The 19,371-nt window shown below is 38.5% G+C and overlaps 1 protein-coding gene across 2 annotated transcripts in view; it reads right to left on the reverse strand.

Annotated features, from left to right (window-relative positions):
* dock4b (dedicator of cytokinesis 4b) overlaps positions 1–19,371 on the reverse strand; it is a 228,037-nt gene that overhangs the window by 107,254 nt on the left and 101,412 nt on the right. For both annotated transcript variants that reach the window (XM_072454830.1, XM_072454829.1), the window contains exons 10-13: positions 18,125–18,185; positions 17,898–18,030; positions 12,301–12,389; positions 4,644–4,769 (exon numbers count right to left, since the gene is read on the reverse strand). In XM_072454830.1, coding sequence (XP_072310931.1) covers positions 4,644–4,769; positions 12,301–12,389; positions 17,898–18,030; positions 18,125–18,185 — 409 coding nt within the window. The remainder of the gene's footprint in view (positions 1–4,643; positions 4,770–12,300; positions 12,390–17,897; positions 18,031–18,124; positions 18,186–19,371) is intronic.

Below are 19,371 nucleotides of genomic sequence, written 5' to 3' on the forward strand. Positions count from 1 at the left end.
TATTTTGTTATACAGACAAGCATTTAGATCTGGTTTGCTATAGTTTACGTAATTTTGCCTCCAGTCACCTCCATATTCCATAATTTGGAACATTCTGATAATAGAGCATTTTGAAGGGTCTATTAATAAGTGTTTGCATTATTCTAAAACCCCAAAAGTACCAATTGTTCTCAGTTGAAAGGACTTTAAACCACCAAAGTATAATTTTCTATGTGTTTTTTAATAAGCTCATGAATAAAGCCCCTTGCCCTCCATTTGAAATTATTTTAGAACCTTATGAACAAAGTCTACTGTGCATAGCGACTAAAACGAGCAAAGAATGTAGAAGGGTTAGGAGGAAAAACAGGGAGGAGAGCTGGAGATGTTTAGCCCAAGGGCAGAGCTCCGCAGACGGGCCGGGCGAGAGGGTTTTATGGGCAAGACGCAGACAAAGAGCGAGACACGGAACATAAATCTGTCTTAGTTAGGAGCCGGGGGAGCGGCAGCGGCAGCGGCAGGGGGAGCCGGACTCACCGCTTCCTCTTCATCCACTCGACCACACAGAAAACCTCAGTGACCATGAGACAAGAGGCGCTCCTGTTCTGCGCATCGCTCGGACGTACAGCTCGAGCCGAGACCTGCGTTTTTATACCCACCCGCGCACTATATATGTAAATACAAGCAGACGAGAGGCAATTCAAGCCGTCTGGAACGTCTTGCATTTAAATGGGAGGTGTATTAAGTGTTTCCATAGCGACCACATCTTGCCCTAAGGGGAACGGTGTCGTTTAGTGAGGAAGGTGTCTGAGGAGAGCGTACGTGTAACCGAGATCACGTCGTATTTGTTCAAAAACGTACATAAGTCGAGTTCAAATATTGCTCAAGAGCGGTGTTAATGTTCATAGTCATTGTCATTTTGGGTTTTAAATAATTAATTGTCGTCTTTGGGTTAACTCGTTTTTATTTTTTTTATTTTTTTTAATATAATAGGTCAAATTCAGCTTTTCTTCACACAAAAAAAAAAAGAATAAAAAACAAATAAATATTGCCAGGAAAACGTTATACTGTACAAAAGACAAAAGATACAGATTTGAATCAGGGATGGCCTCATATCAAGTTTTAGTCTGTGAAGTAATAGTACGATTTTACACTGCTCAGTTATGCTACTAACAAATCAAACTTTATGAATGATGAATGTATTGATATTGTGACATAAAAAGCCAGATAAAAAGAAGCACTTTGTGGAAGCTTGAAAAAGAGACGAGGCTAGTAATACACACAGACTTATGAATGTGTGGTGGACATATAAAGCCTGTCAAAAACGAGCAAATAGAGCACTCTTTCACCGTGGCATAGTTTCTGGCAAAATTAAAAGATTTATTTCCATCCAGTGTTGCATTATTTTTCCATCAGATCTTGTATTGCTGATGTGAGGGAGTGACCACTGCAAAAAGAGAGTGACCACTGCACATAGAGAGTGACCACTGCACACAGAGAGTGACCACTGCACACAGAGAGTGACCACTGCACACAGAGAGTGACCACTGCACAAAGAGAGTGACCACTGCACAAAGAGAGTGACCACTGCACAAAGCCTTCCCCAGCTCGACCCAAACACGCTCACTGCAGGTCAGATCTGTAAACATCGGGACATGTCCACGGGATTTGTCTTTCCACATGGTTGAAATTCTGTGTTGCAATGTATCCAGTCTGAGGCTCGAACCTACTGTATTTGCTTGAATTTAATCCAGGTATCGACTTATTTATTTAATTTAATTAATTTAATTAATTTAATTAATTTAATTAATTTAATTAATTTTATTTATTTTATTTATTTTATTTATTTTATTTATTTTATTTATTTTATTTTATTTATTTTATTTATTTTATTTATTTTATTTATTTTATTTATTTTATTTATTTTATTATAAATGGATGTTATTTTTTTTAGTTCTTGTGATTGTATTGTGACAGTTACTGATTAACCAAATAGTTTTGGCATTCCTACTTGGAATAATGTAAAAATATACATTTGACCAATATAAACTACCGTAATCTAACCTACAATCGGAGAAATTTGGATTTATTGTTTGGGAGGCAAACCCGACAATAGATCTACTGAAAAAAATACAACACGTCAAATTCAGCCCGAATGTATATTTGGGAAATTCATTCAGTTTTTTATTTAATATTAACTTGCTTTTTCTTCTAATGAAACAGAAGACAGCCCTTTTTTAAGTTAATATCAGGCAGAATTGAGCATAACCAATGCATTTCTCTTATCTGTTATCTACATCAATTCAGAATAAAAGCTGTTGCATTGTATGACACATAATAACTGTGTTTGTGAAGGAATTAAAACACCATCGTGTCAAGCCGCTTTTAGATCTTGACCCATATTGTGAAACAACTGCTTATGAAGAAAACATCAGTGAAGAAAAACCTTGACGAACTTGTTTACTTTCTGAAAGCCTTGATTGTGAAATATGTATGAATGTAGGGCCATGGATAAACAGAGGAGAGAGTATTCGACTTTCTCAGGGTCGGTTACTGTAAATAATCCTTTACAGTAACATATTATTGCCTTTGCCGTGACGTCCCTTTGTTGTTTTATCACTTTAAATTACTGTCTAAATTATATTTTTCTTCCTCTAAAATTCAACTCAACAGTCCACACAAAAAGTACATAGTTTTTTAATTAAGTTGCTTCTCGTTTCTTTGTATTTTTAACACAAAAAAAAGAACACTGAAATGTCCTGCTGTGTAACACTTTTCATTAAAAAGCAGTTAATGTATTATGTAATATGTAAAGCATTAAATTGTATATATTATTTAATAAAAGTACATTACTTTAAATCTAGAAGAATATATATATATATATATATATATATATATATATATATATATATATATATATATATATAAAATACTGTAATGAAAAGTGTGTCCAGCGATGTGACATGGACAATCACATATTTCAAGAGGCAGTTATGCAAAAAACCAGAAGGAGCTCATGTGTCATTTATGCTCCAGGACAAACTCTGGAGAAAAGGCTTAAAGCTCCAAGCCAAACAGATAATTATCATATTTTTATTTCTGTAAAGTTCTTTAGATGCCCCGCAGTGTGACTACTTTAGATCTAAAAAAAGAAAAATCCAATTGTAATTATAATTGAAGCTACGTGCAGCGATAAAGGCCCTCCCCCTTCCCCCTTGGGACCGCGGGTACCACATTTATACTACTTCAGGGCTCAGATTGAGGATTTTCACTTGTATAGCGGTGCTGCTAAACAATCCGTAAATTTTTCGAAATTAGTACAGTAATTTCATAATTGCATAGCAAAACAGGAAAGTGACTAACAATCAATATTTTCCATTGATATAACACGATTATTTATTTAAAATGTATTTGTAAACATTCTATTTAAAAAAAAAACTCAACAAATTAACTTTTAAACACTTTTTCAACATGTTTTCTTTAAATAAAACAGAAAACTTGCAAATAAAATTAATTGTTGAACAAATTAATCAACACAAAGTCAGATTAAGACTAACCCTTATTTACAACTTTCTTCCATATCATCATCAATCAGATGACTATTTGCATGAGTCTCATTTACATATTAATTGTCATTACACTCGGAAAAAAATATGTATTAAGCTTCTGATGGAAAAATAAAGGTTGCTGTGGTGTTTCCATCATGGTGTATTTTATGCGTTATTCAAATTGTACCGCTCTATTTGACGTTCCATTCCATTTTTCGTTTTGCTATTTGATGACGGTCCCTAAGTACTCTCGTCTCGGCTCCGGCTGCACATTCGGATCATCGATTAACGAGTGATCAGTACTTTTAGGCGCTTTGGTGATACAATTGAACACGCATTTTTGTATCGCAAAAGCTGCGATACAAACACACTTTTTTATGACGAATGCATCGCATTTGAGAGAAATTGCGTCGCATTTTGCGATGCGATACTGCTTATTCTAAACCCTGTACTTCATTCAATATTTTCACAACCGCACGGTTCGAGATAGAGTTATGTTCCCACTGGCTTTTATGTTCAGTGTGATGTGGAGAATAAGTGTGCAACAATCTCAACTGTTTATGTCAAATGGGTGTCATCCCTCATACATCCAGCAGGGTTCCATTGTAGAAAAATACTGCTGTAGCATCTGGACATGGGAAACATTTCGACTCTCATCCAAGAGTCATTCTCAATCTGCGACTCGAGTCTGGGAACTCAGGTTTTATATCCTGCTCTGTGTAAGCCCTGCCCACTGGGCGGAACCTCCTCCTGAAGCAGGAGACGCCCAGGGCATTCTGGTGCTAATCAGGTACTCAGTGAGGAGGGAGTCGAAGTCAGGGTACAATAGGTCCTTCAGCTCGGGCCTAAATCCTTTAATTTGAGACAATATAATTTTTGATCTGTGTTTTTCTTTAATAAAAAATATATAACAAATAATAAAAAATAATATGAGACAGTTACATGATTATTTAACTAACACTAATGACATTTAAGGCAATAGTTTATTATAGATATTTTGACTAGGCAAAATTTGTGCAGGTGCTAAAAAGACACACCCCAGGACAGAAAAAAACCTGTTACTGTACACTCAAACTTCCACTACTCTTTTTCACTTTTCCCGTGTAGCGTGTATCTTACCTGGCATGATGACGTCGGAGAAGCCCAGTTTCCTGGTGATGGACACGCCGCGGGTAAAAAGCACCATGTATTCACGTCTCAGCTGCTCGATGTCGCCGTGAAGTAACTGCAGAGCCACGGCCAGACCTGCCAACCGATAACACCATTTCATACAAGCAGTGAACAAGAGCAGCGCTGTCTGAACGAGTATGTGTCGAGAGGACACAAAGGACACGCAATAAAACATTATATCACTCCGATAATCCTGGAGAAAACGGCCTTGAGATGTAGCAACGGAAAGTGTCCAGTCACCTGTCAATATTTATAAGAGTACACTACATTACACTTAAAGTTATAGTAGTAGTAACTGTAGGGTATGGGGCAATAAACAATAATAAGTTACATGTACAATAGATTTTTACCTACAGTGCTTTTTTAATGTTGTTTGTTCTAGGTAAACTTGTCTTTTTATAGATCACAAACGAGACCCTACAAATGAGACCCAGGGACTTGACAAATATAGACGACTTTATCCTTTTTATCTCGATGTAAAATCGGAGCCTAACCTTTATACACAAATCCATGTTATTAAGAGAAAATCCTATGCGAAAGCTGCCGGTCCAAATCAATACCGCTACGGCAACGCTGCAAATGTCACTCCAGCTAAATGAATTCCCACGCTTATGTGTTAAAAAAAAAAGTGCACTTCTTCCAAGCGTCTGCCGGGGCCCGCGACGGCGACTGGCAGGCCGTTAAGGCCGCGCAGTCGGGACGGAAACCAGGGGGAATGACGGTGATTATGACGAAATTAAGGCAAAACTGCGTCGCATTAAGATTGACGCGACGACGCGACTTATTCAGGAACATTTTAACTTCACGACAGGATGAAAAATGAAAGGATAAACAGGATAAATAGTGGAGTAGTCGTGTTTATTGTGAAGGATTGAGTGATCGTTCAACAAGACACCGTTATCTGAAGTGGAGCATTGAAAGACGTGGTGTTTCCCATTATTTCCACTGGACAACAGCAGTAGTTTCCAGGTAAAACATGACAATTTGTTGATACAATTGACAAATACGGATTATGCCTCAGCAGACGACACGAGGCAGGAAAAGAACATGCCGTCTTCAAAACTGACGCAGGGAAAGTGGTTTGGGTGAGGGATTGAGTGGGAATTTAACAAGTGCCAAATTGTGACGGCCCAACTGTCAGAGCGGCTCAGAAATATCAGCTCTTGGTTGTGAATTCTAGTATCCAATTCCAACCTATAACTATGAAAATACTAAAAACGTTTGTATTTTATATTGTTCATACTAAATCTGGGTTGGGATTTGTCGCAAGCCGGGTTCGCGGGCCAGATTCGGCCCTTCAGACGATCAGATCCGGCCCCATCTGTACATTTTCTCTGACTGGTTTGGTCCTGGTTTAGACCCGGGTTAAATCTGGTTCAATCCTGGTTTATCCCTAATTTAAATCTGGAAAGATTAGTGTTCAGGCCCGGTCTGTACTAGTCTAGTCCTGGTTTAATTCTGATTCAGTACTGGATTGAAAATATTGCAGAAAAATGTATCTACTACAGCAGGTAATTATAATTATGGTTACAGATCAAGTGTTGGTGATATTTTGCATTCTTTTGTGGGTTGAATAACCTTGATTCATCGTATTACATAGAATCATACGTGTGTCTTGTTGTTTCTATGTGAATTATCACTTTATTACACTTTCAGTCTTCACCATAACATAAAACGCAGGTAGCCAAATTGTCAAAGATGTAAATGAAATACAGTTACAAACTTATGAGTACTAAGTGAGAATATCCATGTTAATGATCCGTTTTCTTCAAGTCCAGCCACCTGTTCCGTTGTTGATCTGACGATGATTCATAATTATCACATCATTTCCATGTAATTGTACAAAGACGCATCATGAGCGGTAAAAAGCTACTGCAGAGCCACAATTACAGAACGCCGTTTCATTACTATTCATCCCGGTGCTGCGCTGACGCCGACAGAAACAGAGTCGACCTTCAGCGCCCCGCCCCGCCCAGCTGCCTCTTCACAACTCTCCAAGAGCAAAACAAAAACTCGACGCCGGCACACTGGAGCAGGTTTTTCTCGGGCTGCCTACGCTCGCGTGGAGGTGGGGAACGCTTTACCTGCCTGAACTTACAGCAAACCGCAGTGATGAGAAGAGAGTACAAAACAAACATGTTTTCATCGGCCGTGCATCGTTTCTTAGCAATCGTTTCACCTTCAGAGGGATGTTGGTAACGGAAGCGTGAAACATACAGTATTTTCCGGACTATAAGTCTCATTTTTGGGGGAAATGATCAAATCCAAGACCAAGAACAGCCATTTAATCTTGAAATGCAGTTTAAAATAATAACAGATGAGAGAACATGGTGAATAGGTGTACGTATGCTAACGCTAACACCTTCAGCTACATGAGGCACACACAGAACTGTGGTAAGTGTCTGGTATGTTAACGTAACATATGAACAGTTATTCAGATAACTATAGCATAAAGAACATGCTAACAAGTTTACCAAAGCATCAGTATTACCCCAAATCACTAAATCCATTGAATTCTTCTTCCTCTGTGTCACTTCTAAACAACTCCACAAACTCCAGAGGTAGAGGAAGTGCAGACACTTCTTCTGCGTCGCTTAGAGCCTAGAGCGCCCTCTTGTGGTTGTCGGTGTGAAAATATCACATATAAGTCGCTCTGGAGTATAAGTCGCACCCCGACCAAAACTATGAAAAAAGGTGCAACTTATAGTCCGGAAAATATGGTACTTATGCATTTTGGTCAGGGTCATTTAGGTCATTTAGAGTCATCCAACTCATCCATGACATACAGTATTATTTATTTCTGCTTTGCCTTTTTACACATGCAAAATTGGATGACAGATGTTGCATGACCTGTGTCGGGAATAGCTGTCGAAACTCTGGGATTTTGAACGGCTTTTCTATGGCTTTTTACAGATTTGTAATTGGCAAAGATCTTTGTCAAAGTAAGCACTAAAAGCTCAAAATGTATAATGTCTAGTGCACCAGAATCACTATGCTCACAGAAAGTTTCAGACACTTAAAAGCCGTATCCCAGTTGTTAGAAGACTTCTTATAGTCCATTATGTTTGACCTGTATGCTAATCACAATGCTAATGGCTGTTCGGATATTTGAGCAGTTTATTCAGATTTCCATAGGAGTTTACATGTGTTCATTTTAGGTACCAATAGTTACATTATGTGACTTGCAGAGGTGGGCTGTAGGGGTGGGCAAAAAATGTGGATCACAATTTACTTGGAGCCAAATTATGCATAGGATTTTCTTGCGATTCAGGCAAACAACTCTTCAGGGCTAAATCGGGTCTTAAGGAGGAATACCCCCTTGCTACAGTTTAATACTCAAAGAGGAGTACAATTTTGAATAAAATGTAGTCTAAATGAAGTAAAGACAAGAACTAAAGAGGTGTCCGCGTACCACAGTTTTAGTGCAATTGGTAAAATTGTCACTCATTCAGAGGAGGATGCAGTGTGAAAAATTGTCTTTGTTTGAGCATAAAGCTGCTTTCAAGAGAAATACATGTGTCAATGTTACCAAAAGCATATTGTCACAGGAATAGGATTTAATTGGACTTTTATCGCTGTATTGCCCAGTCGTGGATAGTGTCATAACTTAAGACATTCTTGGTTGTCCTGCAATTATTTTAGCGAAAGATAAATCTAGGGAGGGGCAGACAAGACTGGGTCCGTTGTTAAAGATACAAAAGCTCCACACATAAGGTGGAGGCGTTGCCGAGAGAGTCATGGTAAAAGATACATACGCTCAGCACAGACGTGTGCAGAGGCAGATAGCGCGCTGACGTCTAGGGACGGTCAAACATGGGAAAGAATCAATCTAAAAGCTATGTGTCCGTTTGGAGACGCTTAAATATGGCAAGTGTCTGGAGTGTCTGCCAGTGTGGGCCAATAGATTTTCCATCCGGTGGATCATTAAGCACGGACAAACTGTATGATTCATATCAGCAAAACTGTTAATTTTAAAGAATAGAAATGAAGGTTTTGTGATTTCTGTCATGTATTTGTGATTTTTTTTTTTTGCTGTTATTTGAAGCACTTTGCATTGCCTTGTGCACGAATTGTGCTCTACAAATAAACTTGCCTTGCCTATTGCAAATGTTTATTGCAATGCGTTTTAAAATATCAGTGTTAAGTACAAGTTGAAAAAGGAGTAGATGACAAAAGATTGTTCTTTCTTTCTACTCCTTTTCAGAATTTCTTTTAGCTGTGCATGTGACTGAGATGATCTTCTTTGCATTCTTTGTCTTAAACTGTTTTGAGATTTCTTCCATGTCTGTGATTTTAATTTTTTTTAAAAATTCAAAATAAAAGGAAAACTTGCCGGTGTTATTAATCGTGAGTAATCATATTTAAAAAGTGTGATTAATCTCATGATAACTGATTGACAGCACTAAAAGAAAGGCTCGCTCACAAATTAGTCCAAACATTTGGGGATATTTCGATGCATCCTTACACTGAATAAGCTGTAGCTAATTAGGTTACGTGCGCACAAAATGACCACTCACACTACCTCTTTGCCTGACTATTAGCCACAGTGTGCAGCGCTCTTTGTATCTTAAAGGCTGTAGCGCATTCATCTCCTCACTGCTAATTGGCCGCTAATAGGAGACTCCTGGCAGTCGACCAAGTGTGTAGGAGTAGCATGGAGAAGCTAACGGAACACACACACTTCTGCAACCACGGGGCCCGCAGATAAACATGTACACAATGGCACATAGCGAAGCGCCACTGCGCACGCTCGTTTTAATTACCCTCCTGACAAGGACTGTAATAAATAGCCCGACTTTAATTACACACGGCGGTCCATAACTTTAGCGCGGACGTTTTAACGGGGGACGAACTTGAGAGGGGGGCGCCGACCTGCAGCAGAGGAAATACTCGCCCGCGACCCGAGCGTTCGCAAACAGAGCACAGGGAGTAGCTTGTGCGCGGCGGTTTCAGATGAGGAAAAGGTGTGGAGTGGAACAGCGGCGGGCAGTGTATCGAAATGTAAATACCGTATTTTCCGGACTATAAGTTGCACCTTTTTTCATAGCTTTGGCCGGGGTGCGACTTATACTTATATTTATACTTGTACTCCAGAGTGACTTATACGTGATATTATTTGTTATTTTCACACTTGCCACTGCATTTCATACTCCAGTGCAACTTATATATGTTTTTTTCTTCTCTATCAAGTATTTTTTGGCTGGTGTGACTTATAGTCCAGAAAATACGGTAATGTCGGGAATGTTGTTTACTATTGAGTATATCGTTCACGGTTAAAAAATGACAGTTGAAGAACCGATTGAAAATGAAGATGTCGGGATATTTCTGCACTTTTGTGATTCATTTTACACATATGTCGCATTTTCCTAATATTTATACAAATTAAAACATATTTTGACACATTGCTGTTGGTTTGACGATCATTGTATATATACGTTCATTTTGCCCACTTAGCACAAGAAGAAGATTTGTAAAGGTTATTTTTTCATATCTATACGGTTGGCTTACGAAACGGTAATTTCACAGGTTTGAAGTTCAAATAATTGTAGGATCTCACAGTTTTTCAGTCCTATGTCTTCTTAGTCCACGCTAAAGTCCACTCTTTTTACATATACAATATAACGGATCATTGTTTCTCTGTCATGGTTCAACACCAGAGAGAGCGATTGAAAGGTTCCGTTCTGAAGAATGTTCCAAATCATAAACCCAGTGGAACTCTCTTTATTAAGATCAATATCAAGTGTTAAGTGGTTGTAATGTCATTTTGGATTATTCATGGGCTTTCTTGAACTCAGAGACAGAGAGAGAGAGAGGGAGAGGGAGAAACAGAGAGGGAGAGAGGGAGAGACATAGAGACACAGAGAGAGAGAGAGAGAGAGAGAGAGAGAGAGAGAGAGAGAGAGAGAGACAGAGAGAGACAGAGAGAGTAGAATTGGAGTGAATCAAGCACTGTTCTGGATCAATGTTTTCAGTCCACAGCTCCACTATCACTCACATTTAAGCGTTAAGTGATAAACTGCACCTCTGGCCAACATCAGAGTCACATATATGATATATCTACCGTATTTTCTGGACTATAAGCTGCTTTTTGCATAGTTTGGCTGGGGTGCGACTTATACTGTGGAGCAACTTATGTGTGATATTATTCGTTATTTTCACACTGACAGCCACAAGAGGGCGCTCTAGGCTCTAAGCGATGCAGAAGAAGAATCTGCACTTCCTCTTCCTCTGGAGTTTGTGGAGTTGTTTAGAAGTGACATAGAGGAAGAAGAATTCAATGGATTTAGTGATTTGGGGTAATACTGATGCTTTGGTAAACTTGTTAGCATGTTCTTTATGCTTTAGTTATCTGAATAACTGCTCATATGTTACGTTAACATACCAGACACTTACCACAGTTCTGTCTGTGCGTCATGTAGCTGAAGGTGTTAGCGTTAGCATACGTACACCTATTCACCATGTTCTCTCATGTGTTATTATTTTAAATTGCATTTCAAGACGACATTCCCTCAAAAATGCTATTTATAATCCGGAAAATACGGTACACACAATTATTTATACACGTGGTAGTAATTCTGTCTACAAAAAGAACACAAGGTAAACAGGAACCTGCGAAACATCCACGGACAATTACAGTGTGTTTTAGGTTCACGATTCATCTGTCAAGAAATGCAAAATACTGAATATGAATATGAAAATGAAATGAAAAATTCAAAGCATTTTCCACATTTACTTCTAATCCTAGACCTGTAAAAAATAACAACGCAACACATTTTTTTCCTTTAGAATCATTTAAAAAAAAAAAAAACATTTTGAGGGATCTCGCAGCAAATTGCCAAATACGTCTTAAATAAATAACAACTTGCTTTAATAAATCCTTCATATTTTGGTTTTCAGCTTTTCCTTTCCAGTAATAAAGCAGTAAATCAGCTTCCTCCCTGAGCGCTGTCATTCGTCTATCGATTTAATGTCATTATTTTAATTTTCACCTGTGTATTTTACGCAGATAGACTTCCTGATTCCACCGGCTTGGATAAATTACAATAAAACCAGCCGAAGGTCTCAAAAACGCGTCCTCGTCCGTCACGCCGCTCCTTTGACGCCGACCTGTTGCTACGGGAGACCGCTGATGCCGTTGTTCTGTTTGGTGTTAATGAAGGCTGCTATTTTCGAATGCATTTTTAACAGCTTCCACTTCCTGCATCTGATGATTTCTTTGAAACGGTCGCCTTCATAAACAGGGGTGTGAATTATAATATGTTTATTAAGGTTCAACACATCTTCAGTACAGAAAAATAAAATAATAACTTGTACATTGAGGGTATTAAAAGAAAATATTGATATTTTTAGTATCCCAGCAACAATAATCGGAACGTATTTTTCAGATAAATGTGACAAGACGGTCAAATAACCCACAAAAATGTGGCAAACTCACCCTTTTATAAAAGATTACAGCATAATTGAATGTATTTTTCTTTATATTCTGCCCTTTTGTGCCAGTTTGAGATGAGCTTTTTACTCTAAACATTTTACCCATCATCATAATTGATCATTATGTTGAATCAAACGTCACATTATCATCCGTGTTAATAAACTAGACACTCACCGGTGTTGGAGCCCGATAGGTTGTATCTGGAATTGGCTTTTTTAATGATGTTTTCGTGGATCTGGTGCCACTCGCTCTCCGTGTTGCACCTGAATCACAAATAAATGAAGAGAAACAGAAAATGAATCAATATAATAGATCTTCCTCTTAATCCCGAAAGCTTTACTCTCTGCACTTAATCTAAATGAATATTGATTAGCTGTAGTGTTTTTTTTTTTTTTTTTTTTAAGAGAAGATAGTGATTAAACTCATGAAATCACATGTGTAGGTAATTAAGGCTGAGATTAAGGTGTACTTTATTAATCGCTATTTATTCTCTGCATTTGACCCATCGTTCATGGTCATTGGGGGAGGAGGGAGCGGCTCGTTTCAATCCAACTTTATTTGTATAGCACATTTTACCAACACAAAGTCTCCAAAGTGCTGAGTACAAAACAAGCAGACGTAAAATATGTAAAAAAAATAAAATTGAATACATAAAAACAAAAAAAACGTAGAAACCAAATAAAAATGAATTAAAAACAACAAAGAATATATAACATTTAATAAAAACGGATTAAAAAAAACATATATATATAAATAATCGCATAAATATTAATTAAAAACAACATAATATATATATATATATATATATATATATAAAATCAAATAAAAATGAATTAAAAACAACATAAAATATATATAAAAAGCAATAAAAACGAATTAAAAACATAAAATATATAAAATAAAATAACAAACTAATTTAAAACAATTTAAAAATATAAAATCAAATAAAAATGAATTAAAAACAACATAAAATATAGCCGCAAGTGGCAATGATCGGCCCTCGCCACGCCACCGCCGCCACGCCGCAAGAGGAGGGGGCGCTAACGCGCCCCAATTGTCCTTTTATTACGCCTACTGCTGAATCTGTGACGCTGTCACATCTTCTCCCCTTTGTTTTACCATCAAAAAGCTATTTTATTTTGAATTCTTGGCAAAATGTGCAGCTTTGCCGCACATACACCGTGACTCTTTGAATGAAAATGTGGATAACTTTTGATGGTCCTGAAGATGAGTCTCACCAAATTTCAGGTTAATAGGGCTGACGCCCTGGGAGGAGTTTGTGAAAGTCTAAAGTGTAAACATGTTCTGGCGATTTCCCCATTGGAATAACATGAAAGGTTTCGGTCATCGTTACGGCAACGCCATAACAATTATGACATGGGTCTCATTGACTTTTTTGATGGGGATGCTAAAATTGAGTTGTGTGTCAAATTTCATATCATTTCGCAAAACTAAACATTTAACCTCCATATAAAATCTGTAGGGGGCGCTGTGGCGCCAAATGAATTTATTTCACTTCAAGTAGGTTTAGGGCAAAGAGTTTAACAACTGATTCTAATTTGACGCAATTCGGACTTTATCTGCGCAAACGGCAGAAATTTTAAATATGGGAGATTTCTGAAATTCTAGCTACAGTTTGCGGCTTCGCCGCACCGAGACCGTGAGAGGTATCAATGTAATTTGGATAACTTTTGATGTCCCACTCCTCAGTAGCATTTTCACCAAATTTCAGCTTTTTAGGGCCAACGCCCTGGGAGGAGTTCGTAAAAGTACGACGTTTGGAAAAACTCCGAAGTCATGTTTAGCCATTTTTGAAGCAATATGGCCGACATTTGGTTGGGCGGACGGCGTTGCCGTAATAATATTTTTTACTTCTCTTGTCACCATCTACCTCTGCGCCAAATTTCATGATTCTACGATCAGATTTTTTTTGGGTCATTTCCCATCTCTCAATGCATTTTTGGTACATTTGGGGGCGCTGACGCGCCAATTTTTTTTATTTTAGAAAAGGGAAATAGCCAGAATGTAGAGAGGCACGATTTTTAGAGGTGTGCAAATTTTTGTGACTTTTCGTCAATGTTCACTGGGTGAAAAATAGGGGGGTTGGTCCCGAGGAGAAGGAGAAGGAGAAGAAGGAGGAGAAGGAGGAGAAGGAGAAGAAGGAGAAGAAGGAGAAGAAGGAGAAGAAGAAGAAGGAGAAGAAGAAGAAGAGAGAAGAAGAAGAAGAAGAAGAAGAAGAAGAAGAAGAAGAAGAAGAAGAAGAAGAAGAAGAAGAAGAAGAAGAAGAAGAAGAAGAAGAAGAAGAAGAAGAAGAAGAAGAAGAAGAAGAAGAGAAGGAGAAGGAGAAGGAGAAGGAGAAGGAGAAGGAGAAGGAGAAGGAGAAGGAGAAGGAGAAGGAGAAGGAGAAGGAGGAGAAGAAGAGAAGAAGAAGAAGAAGAAGAAGAAGAAGAAGAAGAAGAAGAAGAAGAAGAAGAAGAAGAAGAAGAAGAAGAAGAAGAAGAAGAAGAAGAAGAAGAAGAAGAAGAAGAAGAAGAAGAAGAAGAAGAAGAAGAAGAAGAAGAAGAAGAAGAAGAAGAAGAAGAAGAAGAAGAAGAAGAAGAAGAAGAAGAAGAAGAAGAAGAAGAAGAAGAAGAAGAAGAAGAAGAAGAAGAAGAAGAAGAAGAAGAAGAAGAAGAAGAAGAAGAAGAAGAAGAAGAAGAAGAAGAAGAAGAAGAAGAAGAAGAAAGAATAATATTCCGATGCGAAAACAATGTTTCCCATTTTTCAAATATCATAAACTATACATTTTCGGAAAGCGCTCGCGCTTTCCTACCTCATGGTGTGGGTCCCTGGTCACTGACGGGTACTTTCGTTAATTTTGAGTGGGCTCCGCCCACTTTGTGTTTTTGGCCCTCTATACAGTAATAATGTTCAATTTTTGCATTACATGCTTATATGCACGGAACATGCAAGAGATGGGGAACGTATTCGTGAGCTACTTAGCGCAAATGAGTGCTTTATATGGGGATGACGACCGCTTCGCGGTCGTCATCTCAATGTAAAGTGCTCGTTTAGTGCGCACTTTTGCACGGGCTTCGCCCGTTTACAACGGTAATGTTCCATTTTCCTACTACTAATTAGTATGCACGGGGCGTGCATGAGTGAAGGAGTGCGTTAGTGAGTGTTTGGAAGTGGGCGAGCGCTTCGCGCTCGATTTCGTGCGCACTAGGTGCGCACTTTCGCAGCCGTGCTTCGCACGGCCTTACGAGATTAATAGGCCTCTCGCCAGCTTGTGGCGCTCGGGCCTAATTATATAAAATCAATAAAATAAAAACTAATTAAAAACAACATAAAATATATAAAATAATAAAAGACCACACAATTCTCATGCCGAGTTAAATGTTAGTGAGTTAAATTGTGTTTTTAAACAAGACTTAAAAGCATTAACTGATGCTTTATCACTTCTTATTGCGTTGAGCCAAACATATAGTAGTGACACGCTACTTGCAGTAAAAACCCGGCCCCGCCCGCGTCCCATTTCGACACCTCCAGATCCGCAGCCGAATGCTAATCCGGGAGTTTCTTTGGCGTAAAGGGCACTGGCCGCTCCGATCCGGCTGTAATTTAGGTCACTCCACTGTGTCAGCACTAGTTTGTCGGGGCCCCGGGGCAGAGCAGCGTGTGAGAGAGAGCGTGGACTGGAACAGAGGCTATACGCTATACAGAGAACGCGTAGAGAAAGTATAACTCAATGTGTTTACTGTTCACTTGATGTTCTATTGTTTTAAGTCATTGCTGGGCATTTACACGTTAAACAAAAACTGATATAAAGTTCTTATCTGTCAGCACTTCATCTTGTGCTGACAGAGAAGAACTTTATATCAGTTTGTCACTGTAGTATTAAATAATTGTTCATTGGCATTGGAGAGGACTTCATGCAGCAGTACGAGTTGTATCTTTTAAAAATCCTTGATAAAATACTTTAAAAACAGCAATAGAGTTACATAAACTTCAGAGAAACAGATACTAGAATGTCACATTAATTTGAATGTAAAAAGTATGAGCAGAGGCATGTTGGTACTTGAGGAGAAAATGAAATATTACTCAAGTAAAAGTATCACACGAATAAACTACGTCAATAAAAGTTCGTAAATGCCAGATGAAAAATGTACTTTAAAGTCCCTATGACAGGTTTTTATGATTTTCTAATTTTGACTTTATTTGGTGTATTTATACCTGCTGTACTTATAAATTATAGTTTTACACCAATCGAGCAGGTATTTGTGGAGAAAACTTTAAAAAGAATCTGTGGCAAAGGACAGGAAGTGACATCACACTAGGGACACTCATTCCAGTCAAAGTTTACGCATAATCTACAAAAAGAAACTCTCTAAACATTAATTCAACAAAATAAAGTCGCTTTCATTATATTTGTCAAATTTTAAAATGGTGAAAATAGATGAGTTTTGGCCCAGTGTTTGCTGGGTAATTTCCTAGTGTGATGTCATCGATTACAAACAGGAAGTGAAATTATAAACCTAAAAAATGTGCTATTCTGGAATAACATTTTTATAATTTTTAGCTAAATTCAAAATATATTTATCTTAACAGCATTTTTTAGATCAATGAGTCACCAGACCTGTAGTGGGCATTTTAATAAGCTGCTTTAATAGTATTTTTGAGATCTATAAAAGCAGGGGTGGCAAACCCGTGGCTCGCGCTGTGGGTTTATATGTATATATATAGATCTATAGATCTATAGATATATCTGTTCTGCGCACGCTGTAGAATAAACACCAGATTTATTTAGTCTCAAAGTAGTGTTGATCTGAAGTTCTATCGTTTCTCACTCACTCGCGCGGCAGGAGCGGCGCAGCGCGGAGCAGACAGCTGTGGGGCACACACTACGTCACGGGTGGGCGGGGCACACACACGCTCTGAGACTACGTCACGGGTTGGGCGGGGGAGCCAGATCGCTCTTTGCAAGGGTGGGGTCGAATATCAAACCAAGCTGTTTGCATTTCCGGGTTGGTGAGGGGGTCCAAGGTCTGGGTGATATTTCTTAACTATTCTGTTATGGGTGTTGCACAACACTTATTATTATCAATTATACACTAGATAACGAAGGATAGACTACGAAAACGTGAAAAAAAGCATGTTATGGCACCTTTAAAGTATCAAAAGTCGTAACCCGAATTTTTCAAAAGCGCGCAATTGTATTCAACAGAAACTGAATCAATTCTATTTGTATGTTTTTTGTTTGCTCAAAGTCGGGACGTCAAATTAATCTCCTTAAACAGCAAAGAAAAGTACTTTTTAGTTTTTAAAAATGTTGTGGAGTACAGATACCGGCTCTCAGAAGTAAAAAGTATCCACTGTAACATGTATCAAAGTAAAGACCAAAAAGCTAAAAATCTGGCTAGTCTTTTATTATTTTATTTTGTTTTTAATTTGTTTTTATTGGTTTGTCCGTTTATTTGCTTTTGTATGTATTTATTTTTTAACATATTTTACTTATGCTTGTTTTGTACTCTGTGCATCACTTTAGAGACTTTGTGATGGTAAAATGTGCTATACAAATACAGTTGGATTGGATTGGAAAAATCTTACTCACGTACAGTACTTTTACTTGTGCACTTTGCTACTTTCCACTACTGAGTACGCGTCTAGCGCTACAGAGTTGTACAAAGTTTGGCCTATAATTAGCAGACATTTTTACCACCATTCATTAAAATTAAGTTAAAATATGGCTCGTTGCGGTCGGTAAAAATAAAGAGTTCGTTCAGACTTACGCGTAAACCTTGAGCAGATGGTCGTCTTTGGAGTCGGCCGTGAGCAGATCGGCGATGCTAACGACTGCGCAGCCGAACGGGCGTCTGTACTGCACGCTGCAAACGTTCTTCTTCTCTCCTGCTCCCATTCGCCCTGCAAAACACAAAACGAAACAGGAAAAAAATATGTAACCGGTGCGAAGAAATGGATCGGAGAAACCAAAATCCAAACGTGTTGGGACGCTCACCTATTCTGATGATGTGGACAACGATGTAGACGTCTTTCCGCAGGTCGCTGCTTCCCAAATCCTGTAAAGAGATGTTTGCAATGTTTAGCCTCTTATTATTTTAGTCCAAGAGCATCATTTTGGTCCGGTTTATTCCTATGTAAGCACTGGTTTGGAGCATTTTTTATTGTTTTCATCTTTTTTTTTTTTTTTTAATATATCCTGGGGTAGTTCAGGCTTAGTCCTAGTTTAGACCTGGTTTAGACCTGGTTTAGGCTTGGTTTAGTCCTGACTGAGTCCTGGTTGAGTCCTAGTAAAGTACTGGTTTGGAGTATCTAGTTTTATTAATTTTAGGGATCACTTTATGCCACTTTAGTGCTGGTTTAGCACTGGTTTATTTTAGTACTAGTTTTGTCCTGGTTTAGTCTTGGTTGAGTCCTATTCTAGACTTGTTTTAGACCTGGTTAAGGCCCCGTTTCGTCTTGGTATAGTCCTTAATACTACTCTAGTCCTAGTTTTGTCCTGGCTCAGTCCTGGTTCAGTCTTGGTTTAGGCCTAATCTAGAACTGGTTTAAAGTCCTGGTTTAGTCCTGATTCTAGATCAGGACTTGTCTTAGACCTGGTTTATGCCCGGTTTAGATTTGGTTTAGTCCTAATCTAGACTTGTTTCAGACCTGGTTTGGCCCCAGTTTAGTCTTGGTTTAGTCCTAATCTAGACTTGTTTTCGACTTGGTTTAGGCCCGGTTTAGTCTTGGTTTAGGCCTAACCTAGACCTGATTTAGAGTCCTAGTTTTGTCCTGGCTAAATCCTGTTTTTTTCTTGGTTTAGTCCTAATCTAGACTTGTTTTAGACCTGGTTTAGGCTCGGTTTAGGCCCGGTTTAGCCCTGACTTAATACAACTCTAGTAATAGTTTTGTCCTGGCTTAGTCCTGGTTTCGTCTCGGTTTAGGCCTAATCTAGACCTGATTTAGAGCCCTGGTTTAGGTCTAATGTAGACCTGGTTCAGCCCTGCCTTGGTTCTAGTTCAGTCCAAGTTTAGACCTGGCTTGGACCATTTTTCATCGGTTCATATTATTTAAGGCATCATTTGGGACAGCTACTTTTGTGCTATAAAAACACGACCTTGACCTTGTTCAGTGGCGTTCAGCTTTGACCGATCACTGCCCTGTCCTCGCTGTTGTGAATGAATTGCACTTTGAAGGCCAAATAGTTGTTTAGGATCCACTTTCATACAGAAACTCGGACTCGTTCAAATCCACACAAAGCCG

The sequence above is a fragment of the Eucyclogobius newberryi genome, unplaced genomic scaffold, assembly GCF_026437365.1.
Source record: "Eucyclogobius newberryi isolate DKJ021-1_F unplaced genomic scaffold, fEucNew1.0.hap1 SCAF_2, whole genome shotgun sequence".
NCBI lineage: Eukaryota > Metazoa > Chordata > Actinopteri > Gobiiformes > Gobiidae > Eucyclogobius > Eucyclogobius newberryi.